The sequence below is a fragment of the Diabrotica virgifera genome, chromosome 2 (genome assembly GCF_917563875.1).
Source record: "Diabrotica virgifera virgifera chromosome 2, PGI_DIABVI_V3a".
In the NCBI taxonomy this organism is placed as follows: Eukaryota; Metazoa; Arthropoda; class Insecta; order Coleoptera; family Chrysomelidae; genus Diabrotica; species Diabrotica virgifera.
Genome location: NC_065444.1, coordinates 264433766 through 264450974, shown reverse-complemented (window position 1 = coordinate 264450974; position 17209 = coordinate 264433766). Strand labels below are relative to the sequence as shown.

The window sequence follows — 17209 nt, the reverse complement described above, 5'->3', positions numbered from 1 at the left end:
CGATTTTGGTTTTCCACTGATGATGCCTTGAATCTAAAATGGTGAAGTAGGTATCTCGTGGGTGTAAATTTAAAATTGTTGAAATTTATTGTAGGTTCTGCAGGAAAAAATAAAAACCTTCATCATATGTATATATAGGAATGAAATATATCGAAATTTGCTATGAATGAAATGAAATATATTCAAAACTCATGTTAATCACATATAGCCGATTCTATTTGTCACATTTATATGAACCCTTTCCGTATATCTGCAAAGGTGTTATTTATAAGCACATGAAGCTAGGTTATACAGACTGTTTAGTGTTTAGTTAGATATAGCCCACTGAAGAAAGCGCTAAAATCGGCAACATTGCTTATGAGAACGAGTTTCAGGTTGCATTGCTACTGTAGAATGATTGAATGAATCAGCGCGAATCAAGTGCATTAGATGGGCAGCGGCGAAGCAGCCATTTATAGGGAGTATATCTAATTTAAATCTAAACACTCTGTATCATAAAGTAAATGAAGTGGCTGCAGAGGCAGGTAGTGATGGTTACTGAGATTAGCAAGGAGTGCTGTAACTCACCTTTCTAGTTTGTCCACACAAGCATCCTGATAATCGTGAATCCAGCGAACTGCGTTGAAGTGGCAGACCTGTCTCATATCTTCCGGCAACTGTTCGAGTTCGGGGAAGATGAAGTTGTCGATGATGGGGATGATGTTACAATTAGCTGATAGAGCTGCACATATTTCCTTCAAAAAAACATACTATAAATAATTAATATGGAGAAATGTTTTAATACAAAATGTTAACCTCTTGTCTTTTAGAAACATATAATAACAGATGTATCGATACTCAATAGATTCAGTCTGGGAAGTGACCAGAGATTAAAAAGAGCGAAAATATTACTTAATAAATCAAAAATTAGAAAGAAATAAACTAATTTTGCAAAAAGAACGCTAATTACTAAAGAACTAATACAAAACAGCACCAATTACCACAAACATCTTGAATGTAACCTAAAACTAATAAATAAATCAAAAGAAAAACATATAACTGATTTGGAAGATACGATAAAACGAATATAATCACTGCGATCAAAAAAAAACAGAACACAAGCTGCATGGATCGAAATTCACTAGAATATCAGGAACTTAATAAGACAATGAGGAAAACAATAACATAAGACACTAGGGACAACAATAACGAAAAAATAAAAAGAATGTGTGTGTACTTTTTACGCACGTAAGCACTTCTATTATAATATAATCTAACTTCATTTATTTATTTATTTATTTATTAACCATACAGACTAAATGTCTCATTATATGGCTAAAAAAAATATATATTCATTTACAATATAGATGACTTTCTGAGTTATATAAAAATTATACAAATTATCTCATTATCATTTCCAGCATTGTAGAGGCTTGAATATTTTTTTACACAGAGGTGTTTAAAATTTGACTTAGTATCAATTTACAAAACTTTGTCCGATACAAGGACCAATCTACATCGATTAAACTGTTTAAATTGTTTAATAACTTAAGTGCATTGGCAAGGGGAGATCTTGTTGCAACAAGATTGTGAGGTATATTGAACATTAATGAAGATCGTGTCCGACAAGGAGCAATATTGAATTGAATGAGTGAAAGTAAATATGGGCTGTTAATCTTATTGTTAATTATATTGTATATAAACATAATTACCATTAAGTCCCTTCTTTGTCCTAGAGACAATATTTTAAACTCGTTTCTTAAGTGAGCTGACCTAACAGAATTATAATCAGGCCATTTTTTGTGTTTTTTAAAATACAAATACCGAAGAACTTTATTTTGTACCTTTTCTAATTCTTTAAGTGTTGACATATACTCACAAAACCATATTACGCTTGCAAATTCCAATTTAGGTCGCACTAAAGTAAAATAGAGAAATTTTATTGTATTAATGTTTGTAAATGCCATTGTCTGTCTTCTAATAAATCCAAACAATTTGTTTGCCGCTGAGATCGACTGATGTATATGTTTCCCAAACGAAAAAACTTGATTGTATGTTACTCCCAAGTCTTTTACTTCAGTAACCCTAGCCAATCTCTCACCTCCCATTCATATTATTATGATTTCAACGAAATCAATATACCTATCTACTTTAAACAGTTTTTTTGTATTGTATTTAAATATTAAACTAATTTTAGAAAGAACAAAAAAAATACCAAAAATTAAAAAACAAAAAAAAGGATATGACTTTGTCGGGATTTGGACAGGGGAGGGGGGGACCTCTCGATCCCTAGGCGAATGCTCTACCGATCATCTACCACCGTTTTTGTATTAAGTCGATCATTTCTCGGACATAATTACAATCACGGTGACAGATATGGTAAAGACGGGATTCCGTTGGAAAATTTACTCTAACAAGAGCGGACCAGATACTAGCAAAATGGCAACACTGTTAAGAGTGACCAGGGTGACAATTTAGTGAACAGTAGCGTAGATATCTAATTTAAATTTAATAAAAGTTATTATTTTGCAAACATTTGATTTTAAGTGTAAATTGTAAATGACACCATCGCATCTTCTCAAATTATGTGGGTATCAGTAAATATTTTATTTTACGAAAAAGTTTAAATAAAAAAATATCGGTGTTATCAACATCTGTGATATACCTAGGTACATAGTGATAACACTAATCGACTCGACTGAACAGATCCTATTGTAAAATAATAATACCTGTATAAAAAATTGTCAATAACATTAATTATCACATATAATTAAACAGTAAGTATGATCAAATTTATATGTTTTAGTAACACAACTGCTCATAAGTAGTAAACCTTACTGTTTTATCTCTGATAACTTTCATGTTATTGTAATCTTTTGACTAATTGATGGACTTGTTAGTGTCCACGCTTCCAAGCCATAAAGAAGAGTAGAGAACACGTAACACAAAAGCATCCTTAGGCGTAGTTCTAACCTTATATCCTAATAACAAAGAAACTTTGTAAGTTTAATGAATGATGCACGTACTATTTCAATACGTGTCGTAAGGGGCCGTTCAAATATTACGTAAGGGGGGAGGGTTAAAAATCTTCAAAAATTGCGTTACGTAATACGTGAACGCCCCATTAAGGTGCGTTACGAAGGGGGATGGGGTCAAAAATCTTCAAAAACCGCGTTACGTACGTACTTGAACGCTCCCTAATTTCTTTGCTTTGGTCCACATTTGATGTTATCCATGTTCCTAATTATTTGTAGTATCCACACTCTCAATTACAGTATCTTCAATAGTCAATTGGATGTTTGCGTGTGCTAATTTAGTCATGGTCATGCATTTAGTTTTCTTTAAATTAATCTTCAGTCCGTACTCATGACAGCGTTCACTAAGGCGTTGCATTACGTTCTCTAAATTCTAAATCATTGTCTTAATCCGTTATTATTAAGGCCGGGACACACATATCCGCACCGAACCAGCACCGTGTCCGCACCGCGCCCGCACCGAGCAGAGACAGCAAGGCTGGCCATGCTGTCTGTGCTCGGTGTGGGCTCGGTGCAGATATGTGTGTCCCGGCCTTTACTGTATCATCTGCAACTCATAAGTTGTTCCAAAATTCTCCATTGATAGATATACCTTTAAAACTTTAAAAGGGTAAACCCTGTAGTTGGCTGTATACCTTTGTTAAGACAACGTAGAATGAAGTAAACACTTCTGTTGTATATAGGTATATTATAAATTTATTAAAAATTTTTTTTAAAATTCATCCACAAGGGAGTGGTTGTACAAAACGTTTTCGGTCAAACTGACCATCCTCAGTGTAAACCTGGAAATAAGTGAACCACTTAGATAGAAATGCAAAAGGGTGAAATTTTGACAGTTAAAAAAAGAAAATGTGGTTACTTACGTCCAGTGTACAAGTAATTGAAACTAGCCACTTGAATAGGTGTAAAACCTCAAAATAACATTATTGCTACATTATGAGCTGTATAGTAATCGACATTACGATATGTACGATATTACGATATAGTAATCGACATGTCGATTACTATACAGCTCATAATGTAGCAATAATGTTATTTTGAGGTTTTACACCTATTCAAGTGGCTAGTTTCAATTACTTGTACACTGGACGTAAGTAACCACATTTTCTTTTTTTAACTGTCAAAATTTCACCCTTTTGCATTTCTATCTAAGTGGTTCACTTATTTCCAGGTTTACACTGAGGATGGTCAGTTTGACCGAAAACGTTTTGTACAACCACTCCCTTGTGGATGAATTTTAAAAAAATTTTTTAATAAATTTATAATATACCTATATACAACAGAAGTGTTTACTTCATTCTACGTTGAGATATACCTTTATCGACCTTTAGATTGTAACTCTTTAGCGACGTATTAGTATAATATGGATAATCGTCGAAGGCCGATATGATTAACCAAAAAATAAGATGTGTTTGGTGATATTTCTAGTGACTTTCTTGGGTGTGAATATGTCTTTTTAGTGTACTCCTCTTGGTTTAAAAACAAAGCTTAGTAATACTTTTAAATAGTCTGGTGCTTATCTATTGGTATCTGGATACCGCGTATGAAAAAAAAGTTGATTAATAGCAAGCTGAAAATTTGTTAATATCTTAAGGATGTCTAGTTGGACAAACTTTAAAATATGGGAACACTGGAACAGGGGAAGTTTAAATTGTGGAACAGGTTAAAAATTTGGAACGGTCAGACCACAAAAACGGCACATGTATTTTTCCGACAGTGTATTTTGATACGTGTATTTTGTACGTTTTCGATCTGATGTTCATTTCGCAAAATATTGCGGGGTTCCTATTTAAAATTTACCCTCACTCCTCTCCGTGGGAGTTCGTGTTTGGTATCATTCGATATATTTTTGAAAAATATTGAACACGTAATTTTTAGTTTTTCGATCTAACGTTTATTTCTCAACATATTCGCTTTTTTCTTGTGAAGCTTTGTGACTCGCACATTTTCTTACGCGCCCCCTCAAACCGTCAGATTTTTTAAATATACACTGTTCTGTATGTACTTAACTTACCTTATCTTAATGTGACAATTTAAGTTTTTCTAAGGGTATTTTTTTTTTCGGATCCTCCTGTTTAAGATCCAATATATGGTAGGGGTACATTTACATAGGACCTACAAGGTTTCTCCCCGTGTGATTTTCTGGCTCGCTCAAGTAACTGCAAAAATGCCCGCTTGAGCTCCCCTACCAGTATGGCTCAATTCATTTATATCTCTGTATTCTATTACATTCTACATAATCAAATAATTAATTGTTGACATTATTAAAATTATATTTTTCCGTCACAACCAACATAACAAAGATTTATCACCGATTATCAATTATTAGTGACCACTGATCAGGTACAAAAGTTAACAATGGATAGATTAATTTTATTATTTGGTCTGTCAAACTAACGTCAGAACGTGTATGTATCGATCTGTAAATTGGTGCCGAAATTTGTAATTATTACTGTAAATACTAGTTATTAAAATTAGTTTTCGCTCAAATAGTGACTAATAACAATTGTGTTACGTGTTAATCATCAAGAACAAGCTGTAACTTCAGTCAGTAAGAGATGTTTTACTTAATAATCTTCCAATTTAAACCCATTCAGTGTCAAACTGTCAATAGTTTTTCACTGGTGCTATCCCGTCCCAACGGACGCCAACGGTTAGGCAACCAGTATTGCAGTGATGTATCCAAGGTTATCACTTATTTCCAGACATCCAAAGCGTTAATATAAACAAATTCAAGTTACTTTTGACTACATGAGTAACAATTTAAATCAATGTTCCCCCACTGTTAGCAACACCATGTTTGGACCCAATTCTTCCAGTAATCTTACTAGTTCATATGCAACTGCTACTATGACTAAACAACGTCCGAAGTATCCCAAGAAGACCGAAGCAATTTTATAATTAGTTGTACGTCTCTATAGTATCCAATGATTGTATATCCAATTTTTTTCTTCGTAATTTTTACGTAATGTTATTTAAAATTTAGAAATTAACTGTTATAATACCTAATTAGTTTTAAGTCCTTATTGTAATTAATTATTGTATAACCAATATTGTTTGTGTCAATGGCCATTGCTGCCGAGACACATAAATTTAAATAAAAAAAAATTATTATTTTAGAATTTGCTAAAGCGACATCGATTTAGTTAAATAAAATATTTGACAATATTCTGAAATACAAAAAAAATTATTTTCCTCAACAACTTCAGAAACATTTGTTGATCAGAATTAAAAGAAGAAATTATTAAAACATAGTTGTTGTTTATGCTTTTTGAGTTGATTTTAAAAATAAGAAAACATCTTGAAATGTATTTTTTATTTATTAACAAAAGTGGAAAACACTGCAAAATTGTTTGCACTAACTTATAAAAAAAAACAAAAATAACAATATTATAAACAACAAAACCGAAAAAAACCGATAAAACCGTTTGAAAAATTAAGTGTTACGGTTCGGTTCCAAAAATTATATTTAATATCAAATAAGGGTTCAGTTTCGGTTCTGGTCCACTAAAAAATATCCGTTTCGGTTCGGTTTTCTGTTTTTAGCGGTACGGTCCGGGTCCCTGGTGCACACCACTGGACGGCTGCAATCAGCCGAAAGATGACACTTTGTGATAAACTATTTTATGGCATGGCCTCGCTCAGCCAAATATTGTTATATCTTGAGCGAAGGGTGAGTAGTTCTTCCGATAAAAGATACCGCATTATGATTGGTCACAACAGCAATATCCGATTTTTTGAGTGGCTCTTTGTCCACGTGGACTGATCAACAGTTCGATGAAAACTTAACTGGGTGATTGCCCATATTTTAAAATATCATACCAGGAACATCTGAATGTAGAACCTTAAAACTTTTATATTTTACACATCTTAGTCATTGATAGTTTTGCAGTTAATAACTACTCCTGGTAGGGTACTTTTGCTTTCATTTTTATGGCTTGCTTTTATTACAGATTACATTATATTTTTACACAGTCTCACGGAAATACGAGGCGACCATACATTAATTGAAAATAAACATTTTCAATAATACTTATTAGGAGGAAGACAAATCTACAGACATAAAAATTATAATAAATATATTTACTAAAAACACTAATAATATATCCTTTTCACGCACACCTTATTTGCGCTACATAACTTAAACGATGTAGCGACTAATACCATACTGTCGGTGTGCGCATGCGCCATGGAATGTAAAAATTCACTCTCGTGCCTAAAGTAGTATAACTTCAAAAAATATAGAGAAAAACAAGAGCCTGAAAGCATTAAAAACTTTAAATAGTAAAGGCTGAGAACAAATACTTCATATAAAAGATAAAAATGGAATCACTATAAACGACAAAAACCAGATAATAATATCGTTGAAGACTACTATACAGAATAGCAAATTAGCTATAGCTAAATTATAATAGCTATTATACTCATCTAGCGACGAAACCCGAAAACCGCGATATGAAAGGAAGAATACTAAAAGGATCTGAAACACTACCAGAAATTACTAACGAGTAAGTTAAAAATGCCTTAAAACAAATGAAACATGAAAAGGACTTACTGTTACGTTGAAAAACAAAAAGATATAGGTACCCTATTCCACGAATATACGCCTGTGTTGGATTATTTTTATTAAACGAATATTTTATTGTGCAAAATATGAACAACGAAAATAAATTGCAAATTATTACATTGCTGTTTAATGGAATAATTATTAGAGCCATTTACTTTCGTACTTCTTATGTTGCACACTGAAATATTCGTTGTCGCGATAATCCAAAACAGGCGTATGTTGGTGGGATGAACCATACCAACAAATCTAAAGAAAATGCTATTTAACAGTTGTGTTCTACCAGTTGTAACCTGTGGAATGGAGACAATAGATTAAGAACAACACAGAAATCCATCGAACGAGCTATGTTAAGAGTTTACCGATCTGGGAGAACATATCCGAAATGAGGACATGCGAAGTAGGACAAAGATAGAAGATGTGATTGGAAGAATTGCGCAAATGAAATGGAACTGGGTAGGACACGTGGCACGACAAAACAATGAAAGGTGGATGAGAAACATTGTACTTTGGAGACCATGTGAGCACAGTCTTAGTCGAGGAAGGCTAGAAAAACGGTAGCGGAACGACATCAAAGCTAAAGTGAGAAGAAACTAGCACCAAATAGCACAAAACAGAAAAGAGTGGAGAACTCATGGGGAGTGGATGAAAATAGGCTGAAGAAGAAGAAGATTGTCCGTTTAGAAAAATAACAAAATTTGAATTAAGAGCAGTGTTGAGCTGAAAAAGATCGGTTCTCGAAACGTCTTCTGTACTATAAGATATTAGACTATAAGATCGATACTTATAAGAAACTCTAAATCCAAAACACTTATAGATTGCTGTTAAGGGTAATCCATCTGTTTATGGTTTACTTACCCGATGTACCCAGTCTTTTCTTTCAATATCTCCTATACATCTTTCCAGAGCGTTCGGCGTCAGCACCAACAAGAAGTGTTTGGCTTTTTGAATACTCTGCAGGAGATTGTTATCAAACTTTCCAGCTTCCAGCCTCTCCACGTCGATGAAGACACTGAATCCTCGGAGCTGCAAGTGGACTTTGAGTAAACTGGCTAGTTGGGAACCGTTGGACCGTCGGTAACTTACGAATACGTCTAAGGATTTATCTTGGTTGTCTTCGTTCATACCGTTGGCAAGGCCATTTTCTAATTGTCTGATACCTGTAAAAGTAATTTTAGCATATTAAAAAGAGAGGATTAAACTGCGAAGATGAGTTAAAAGAATGCAGAGATGAGTGTACAATTAAGGGATGTACAAATTTGAAATTATTAATATAATGTCAGAGTTCTGTGGACTGTATTAGAGGTTGCTGGTTCAAGGAAAATTGGGAGAGGGATTATGTTATACAGACAATATCTAATTAAGTTTATAAAAAAATCTTACCAAGTCACGGTTTTACTCGCGCTACGATCAACGTCACATATGCAGGTTTCACACGCAGTGAAATATAGTGTCTACCGTGTGTCTTTCACGGATACATGTGTACACGTCACTGTTTGCCTTTTAAATTAGTTCACAAAGAGAAACAACGTTTAATCAGCGACAGTTGAACCCAGAGAGAGGTTCGTGGTATTTTTCCCTGTTAACTAGCGAACAGAGAGAATTGCGGTACTTTTTACCACGCGTCTATTACCTTCAAGAGGAGGCAGTAGAGAGGAGAACTGTCGCCTGCCACGGTTGATGGTGAAGAGAGAGATAATGTTCGCTGGAAGTTCACAAATATCTGTATTTTGGGTAGGAATAAAAAATAGGCAAGGATAAAACTAGGTACTAGAAACTATTATTCAGGTGAATAATACAGCGAAAAATATAAGATTATTTGTCGCATGTGAAAATTGAACAATGAGTTAATGAATCTCACCTTCCATTATCCTTAGCCGGTGAATAGAATTACTAATTCCACATTCGGTTAACAACTGGTCCTCAGATATATTTCGTAGGTAATCCTTTTTGTCAAGCCCAGCATTTAAGAAACTGTAGGTATATATAGAGAATTCGAGTCCCATTGTTTGAAGGAAGTTGTTGATATTTGATGTGTCTCTAGACGTATAGTCTGCCATCTTTTTTAATTGCTGAAGTTCTCGTGTAAACCTGTAAAAGTAAAAATAATATATAAAAGAGTGTCTTTCCTTTTTTATTGGGCTACAAAATGCTTGTTTAAAAGAAGAACAATACGTATCGGTCTGAGACTCAACTGAAGAATCTGGCATGGGGACGTTAGCTATATAGTAAACTTTAGACATGTACACTATACCATTTTTCCCACTCTGTATATCATAAAAATTTGTCAAGAGGTTTTCATTTAATTACAAATCTTTGAATAAAAGCACTTTAGTGTATCTTCGGCGAGAAGAAACAAAATCTAATTGTTTATTTATACAGCCCAATTGCTTCAACATAAAGCAATCGCTGTCTTTTTTTAATTCGTTTTGCTCTGTAAATATTTTAAGTTCCTTTTAAACATTTTAAGTACTGCGTCTCAAATCTTCGAAGAGATCTCTCGAATATCTCTTCGAGAATCTCTCTTTGGGTAGAATATACAAAATCCAATTGTTTGTTTACATTGACAAATGCAGCTAGCGGGATCATAAGTTTTGATCACTATTCACTTGGATGGCATTCGGCAAGTTGAGCTATGTCCTAAGTCAGAACTGCGTTTGTGTCTCAAAAGAAAAGTCTTTGATCAGTGTGTGTTGCCAGTAGGTACTTACATATGGTGCAGAAACTTTAACAATAACCAAAAAAGTAAGAAATAAAATTTGTGTTACCCAAAGAGCCATGTAACGCTGAATGTTGGGTATTTTTCCTAGAAGTCGAATTACGAACAGGGAGATAAGACGGAGAACATGAGTGACGGATGCCATAGAAAGAATTATGATCCTAAAGTGGAACTGGGCTGGACACATAGCTGGAATGTCGGATAACAGATGGACACAGCGAATAATACACTCGAGACCAAGACAAGAAGCATATCGAAGTAGAGGTCGGCCGTCAACAAGATGGTGTGATGACAAAACGGATCGACAAAAATTTAATGCAAACAGCACAAAACAGAAATGCATGGAAAAGACTGAGGGAGACCTGTATCCGGCAGTGGATAGATCCGGGTTGAATGATGATGATGCCTTTCGCAGATAACCCTAAAATGTGAGTTCTGTGCAAGTTCTAGACCCTCTGGGTGTCGAGTCGACCCTCTGGGAGTCGAGTCGGAATTTTGGTCTTCCAGCAGGCGAATCTACGTTCGCCCGTCAGGAATAGGAGTGTCGTTATTCTTCCTTGTACTTAACATTGAAAAGAACCTGCCTCCCTCAAACCTCATACTGAAAGCTTCTTCTCCGATACAATATATACTTTAATATTGGTTCCTGTTATGTAAAAAAAGTAGATTAATCTACTGGTTCACATGTCAAGAGTAAAATTGTTAAAAAAAAGAATGTGTGTGTACTTTGTAGGCACGTAAGAAGTTATACATACTTCTATTATATGATTTAAACGAAATTAGTATACTTTTTATTTATATTTTGTTTAAATATTAAACTAACTTATACTTACTACTTCTCAAACATTTTTATTAGAACAGTGCCAAAAATTAAAATAATAAAAGAATAAAACACACACAAACACATTAAACAAGCCACAAATGATGTCTGAACATTAATTGTCGAAATTTTTTTTAACTAAATACGTATTTTCTGAAAATACAATTATATAATAAATATACTTACAATCATAAAATGTATTAAAAAAAACAAAAAAGAAAGTTTCTATTGGGACTCGAACCAGCGCTGATAAGCGCGGTTGGTATTGGAATTCATTCGCCTTCAACGCTTAGCCACGGACACTATGTGTCATTATTTACGAAGATCGACTAACTAAACGGATTAAACTTGTGATATTTTGATATTTTGAAAATTGATCAAATTATTTTAATTTTGAATTGAAATGATTTAGAATTGAAAAAATACAACAAAACATAGAGTAAGAAAACAATATATTAGGTGAATATTGATAGAAATTTTGATGGTAATCAAATTATATAAATAAAAGTATTACATACTATGTATTTTGGCAGATCAAATAGGTAGGTTTATACCTATGATACATTAACAATTATTACGTATCTACCTGTTGCTTTTAAAAACTATTTAAAAGTCACTACAATATTATAAACTTTTTTGTTTCTGTCCTCACAACAATAAAACTAATATATTATACATTTGTTTACCTTTACCTCCAAACCACAGCTGTCCTACAGCTGCCATATCGGATAATTTTTGACATGTCATTTGAACATCCAATCAGAACAAAGTTATAATGCGCATGCGCCGGGCTGATAGGTTTTAACATATAAAAATTCACCCTCTATCGCCGGTAAAGAAGTATAACTTCAAAAACTTGTACTTGTTTGCCTTTATTCAGTATTTATAAATCTCAAATCTTTCGAACTGTCTAATGTTAAATATAATAAAAGATTACTAACCTTTTTCTTTTTATACCATTCGTTAATCCAATATCATCCCTAAGATTTTCTTCTGTTAGCTGCAATAACAAATCCCCGTCAACTCTGCTTTCTACGAAACTAATGGCAACTTCTGGGAATCCTATCTGTTTCACCCACTCCTCTACATCCTCCACAGACCATAAGGGCACCTGTTGACTTAACTTATGAGGCACTTCCTCTCCGATGAGCCTTAGGGCTTGAGCTGCATATTTTGAGGCGACGGCATTAGGACAACTGGCTACTTTTTTGAGTGATTCGATAGCACCGATTTCAGAGAACATGTTAGTGTTTCCCTGCTGCTTCTTGATTCCGGCTTCCATGCAGAAATGGAAGGCGGCTAGGTTTCTAGCTTCTTCACGTTTTGAGCTTAAGACAGGAACTAAATTTTTCAGCCAGGTTTTGCTTTGTCCGTGAGCATGAGCTAGATTCGATTTCGCGAATTCGGAAGGGTTGTGTGTAGTGACGAAAGGTTCTACCAGACCAAGAGTGCCAGATTGCAAGACTTCAGCTTCGATTTCGGGGTTAGCTACTAATACGGTTATGGCAAGGCAAGCGTAGTACTTAATATTATCGTCGGTGTGGAATGCTAAGGGGAATAACCACATCGGAACCTTTCGCTTTATCATAGCTTCTTGATTCTCGGTACCACCGTATAAACTAAGGTTTGCTAAAGCTCCAGCACAGTGCCTTAAGGTTTCTACGTCACTTTTTCTGCATTCGAATAGTAAAGCATCCAAACCACCAAGCCTAACGACGTCGCTACATGTTTCTTCACTGTGTTTAAACAAATGCTCCAATATTCCGGTTCCTACCCTTGAATGGTCGACAGAATTTGAAATCTTTGTGCAGACACAAGCTACGTTTACGACTTTATCCAGACCGTGCTCTACTACATGTGCTCTATTTTCTGCAGTAAGGCACTGCTCTAGTAATTTAGCGCTGGCAAATTGAAGGCTCTTATCCGATTTTGTGCAGTTCTGCATTATCAGGTCTAATCCCCCACTGTTTCGTAGCGCATTGCATAGAGCATAGCCAAGTTCGTGACCATAGGTCGGTACTGCCCATGCTTTACGCATGACGTCATTGATTTTATCTAACACTAGGGGTGCATCTTTGTTTTGGTCTAGTTTTTGAAGGCATCTAATGGATTCGTCTAAATATGTAGAATATTTGTGTTTTGCTCTTTCGATATCGTGGACATCGGAAGTGGCTGAGAGACTGTCGAGATCTTCTAATGACGTGTTTAATATTGCTTCTTCGGGTGTGCCATTTAATAAGTGAAACTGTAAATAGAAAACATTTATTAATACTTATTTATTATTTTTACTGATTAGTAAAATCGAGGTAGATTATTGGAACATTGGAAATACAGTAGGTAAGAGTAAGGAGTACGGAGTTAATAATTATTATTGCATGTGCTCCAGGTTCAATTGTGTGAAACTTTTCGTCCATTAGGATCATACTTGAGATATTCCAACGGAGGAAACAGTAATGATACAAAGTAATTTTAGTAGACATGATGTTGATGCTGGTGAAGACTTGTAGAGACCAGATAAGAGGAGAGTGAAGACGAAGACACAACCAGGAACTTTAAGCACTCTATGAAGATGAAAACATAGTACGGTCTCTCTCTCTTGTCGTTTCCCCATTAAAGAGGATCGTGATTTCTTCCAATATTCCTAACAATCTTTCTCCATTGGTCTCTATCTTCAGCTGCTCTAAGAGCTTCGCAGAATGAGTTTCCAGCTGAATGCTTTATTTGGTCAGACCATCTAGTTGGTGATCGTCCTCTTGATCTTCTTCCCGGAACGTTTCCAGAAACAATTAATCTCTCCAAACTGTCGACACCTCTGCGAACCACGTGACCAAAGAATTACAGAATTCGTTGCAGACATATTGTGGACAGCCTTTTTTTAATGTTGAGTTGGTTTAGAATGGAAACGTTTGTCCTATGAGCTATTCAAGGTATGCGCAGCATTCTTCTCCAGCACCACATCTCAAAGGCATCAATTTTTTGGCGCTCGCATGCGCGAAGAATCCAAGTCTCTGCTCCGTATAGAAATATTGAGAATACAAGGGCATTCGCCAGTCTCATCTTGATATTTTGAGATAGATCTCTCTTTCCAAATTTTAGTTAGGCAACTCATCGCATTTTTTGCCATACCAATACGTCTCCGAACTTCTGCTTCACAGTTACCATCGTTAGTTATACTAGACCCGAGATAGACAAAGGTGTTTCCTATCTGGTATTCCTGTAACATGTTGAATAGTGTCGAATCTGTCGACCACCATTATTTTTGTCTTAGCTTTACTGATTTTCAGACCAACTTTATTGCTTTCGTACTCAACTCTTCGCAAAAGATCAAACATTTCTTGCTCATTTGCTGCTATAAGTGTAGTGTCATCTTAAATTGGAGATTTTCCTACCAGCTACTGTTACTCCACCGGCCCATCCTTCTAAAACCATCCTCATGACCTGTTCACCATAAATGTTAGTCAGGTGACAACACGCATCCTTGTCTAACACCTCTCTCGGTCTTGAATTGGTTTGAGAACTTCTGATCTAGTCGTACTGTCGCTATATTAGACTGGTACAGATTTTTAATAAGTGTCACCAGGTGCATTGGTGCGCCCATTTCTATTAAAATTGACCACATATTTATCCAGCTTACACAATCAATTGCTTTTTGGTAGTCAACGAAGCATATAATCATAGGTACTTGAAATTCTCTAGACTTTTCTAGACTTGTACCTTTTTTTAATATGTTGTTGATGATATGCAACAAGATTTTACTAGCATGTGTTATTAGTGACAGTGTGCGGTAGTTTTCATATCTGGTAGTAGTTCCTTATTTGTGAAGTGGGGTACATTAAGGCAACTCGTATAAGTTGGGCAGGACTCATACTGAGAGCGAATGATGAGAGACTACTAAATACAACCATCTGGAAAAGGCCTGATGGAGGAAGTTGACCAGTTGGTCGCCCATAAAAAAGATGCAGAAAAAAGAAGGATGCAATAACGATTGATGTACTTCAGATGGCGGTGCAACAATGGGAGATTATTGAGACAGACTGGTAAGAGTGAAGGAAAATAGTAACGGCGACCAAGACACACTTAAGAGTTGTAGAGCTATGAACGAAGAAAAAATGAAAGAAATAAGGAACTAAATTTACAAAATAATGGTAGAGCAAAAACGAAATCAAATGTTGATAGACGACCAGGCAATGGAGAGAATGATATACAAAACAGAGAAAATTACGTTTCTTTTTAAATTGGCATATAATTATTTAAAACTTACCTGTCTTGTTGCATTGATCTTTGCCGATGTGCTAAGACCTTTTGAAGAAGAAGAGGTGTATATGTGACTTGTGCTAGAACTGTGTTTTTCTTGATTGTAAAAGCCGCTAGCTGTAACAGTCTGTCTTTGTTGCTGGGATTCCATGGCTGTTCTTTCACTACTGAACTTGTCTGTTGTAACTTTCATATTCGTTTGAGCCAGGTTTTTGGACTCCTGTTGGCTGAGATCTCCAGCTTTGAGAGATCTAGCTTCCTGCAACAAATTAGTGAGGTTAGGTATCAAGTTAAGTTGTTTCGTTGTTTGTATGTGATGGGTTGCGAGTTGCGACTATTAAATAAATGTATTACATAAAACTAATATAGAAAACGGGTATATTAGTTTTTAATTAATTACAAGTGTGATGTTTACTTGGATTAAATTACCTGATAATTTTAACTTTTGTAAATTGATATTAAATTAATACACTCCTAAAAAAGATAGTCAATAATAATATTGTTGTAGCACTTAAATCTTTACCAGTACAGACAAGGTGAGTGTGAAGGGGACAAAGGTGAAATATCTATTAAATAAATACATATAATAATAAAAGAGTGGGACAGCTTGAATAATATATCATTTAATAAATTACTCGCGTAATAGAATACGCAAATGAATTATAAACGATCAAAATGTTACTAATTCATCTTTAAGCACCTGTATTCAATTACGTAAAATGAACACAACGAGTTGTGTTACCAGGGTGATATTGGTATTAATGGCATATATCTATCTTCTTTTTCTTCTTTTAGTGCCTATTCGTTTCGAATATTGGTGATCATTCTGGCTATAATTATTTTATTAAGTGATGCTTTAAATAGATTCGTTGTTGTTGTGGAGAACCATTTCCTCAGGTTATTTAACCATGATATTTTTCTTCTCCCAATTCCTCGCTTTTCGAATACTTTACCTTGAAGGATTACCTTCAGTAATATGTATTTAGTGCCGTTTATCATTACGTGTCCGAGATATTCTAACTTTCTCCTTTTAATGGTATACATCGCCTCTCTTTCCCCACCCTTCGTAATACGGTCTCGTTGGATATCTTGTCCGTCCATGATATCCTTAGGATTCGCCTGTATAGCCACATCTCGAAGGCTACAAGTTTTTCTCCATTGCTTCAGTGAGTGTTCAGGATTCAACTCCGTAATACAATATTGAGAAGATATGACAACGTAGGAGCCTTACTTTTATCTCCAGATTAAGGTTGTAGCTTTTAAAGAGTAATACTATATCTATAGGAGCTTTTAAAACCCAGTAGAACCATTCATTGTCAACGTTTACATTTTATACAATGTTTTCTTTTATTTTTAAGCTCCCTTTTGTGTTTTGTTTATGTTCTTGCAGAATTCTTAAATACTTCAACGAGTTTAGTTAAGCAGTTATCATCGCAGAAGCATAGTTTATTTTTTTTAATTCCATTGATATCCGTATTTCACCATAGATACACTACATTAAAAAATATAAATTATTGATCATTATTTATAGCTGAGACGCCAATGAAACGGTTGTAGCTTATATTTGATTAACTGAATTCTGCAATTTAATGGCGTTTACTGTTTCCAGTAAAAATATTTATTTCTGCGATTAACATAAACTTCAAATTAATTTATCGCGCGTTGAGTTAAAATTGGATAATTGCCTGAAATGAATATTTGTTAACCCAAATTCCAGATTTTCACTAACATTTTATTAATAGAGTAGTTGAATAATCTTTGTAGATTGTAGAGTGTTTACAAAATGCAAACAAAGAAAACGAGAAGTTGTACAAAACCAGCAAGTGATTATTTTGAGT

General features: G+C 34.7%; 1 protein-coding gene across 13 annotated transcripts in view; it reads right to left on the bottom strand.

Moving 5' to 3' along the window:
• LOC126880616 (NAD(+) hydrolase sarm1) overlaps positions 1-17209 on the bottom strand; it is a 496620-nt gene that overhangs the window by 11322 nt on the left and 468089 nt on the right. For all 13 annotated transcript variants that reach the window (XR_007696654.1, XM_050644609.1, XM_050644612.1 and 10 more), the window contains 5 exons: positions 15379-15630; positions 12059-13362; positions 9440-9669; positions 8437-8738; positions 568-734 (listed from right to left, as the gene is read on the bottom strand). Coding sequence is in view for 12 of the 13 variants with exons in the window: in XM_050644609.1 (XP_050500566.1) it covers positions 568-734; positions 8437-8738; positions 9440-9669; positions 12059-13362; positions 15379-15630 (2255 nt within the window). In the remaining variant the exon portion in view is untranslated. The remainder of the gene's footprint in view (positions 1-567; positions 735-8436; positions 8739-9439; positions 9670-12058; positions 13363-15378; positions 15631-17209) is intronic.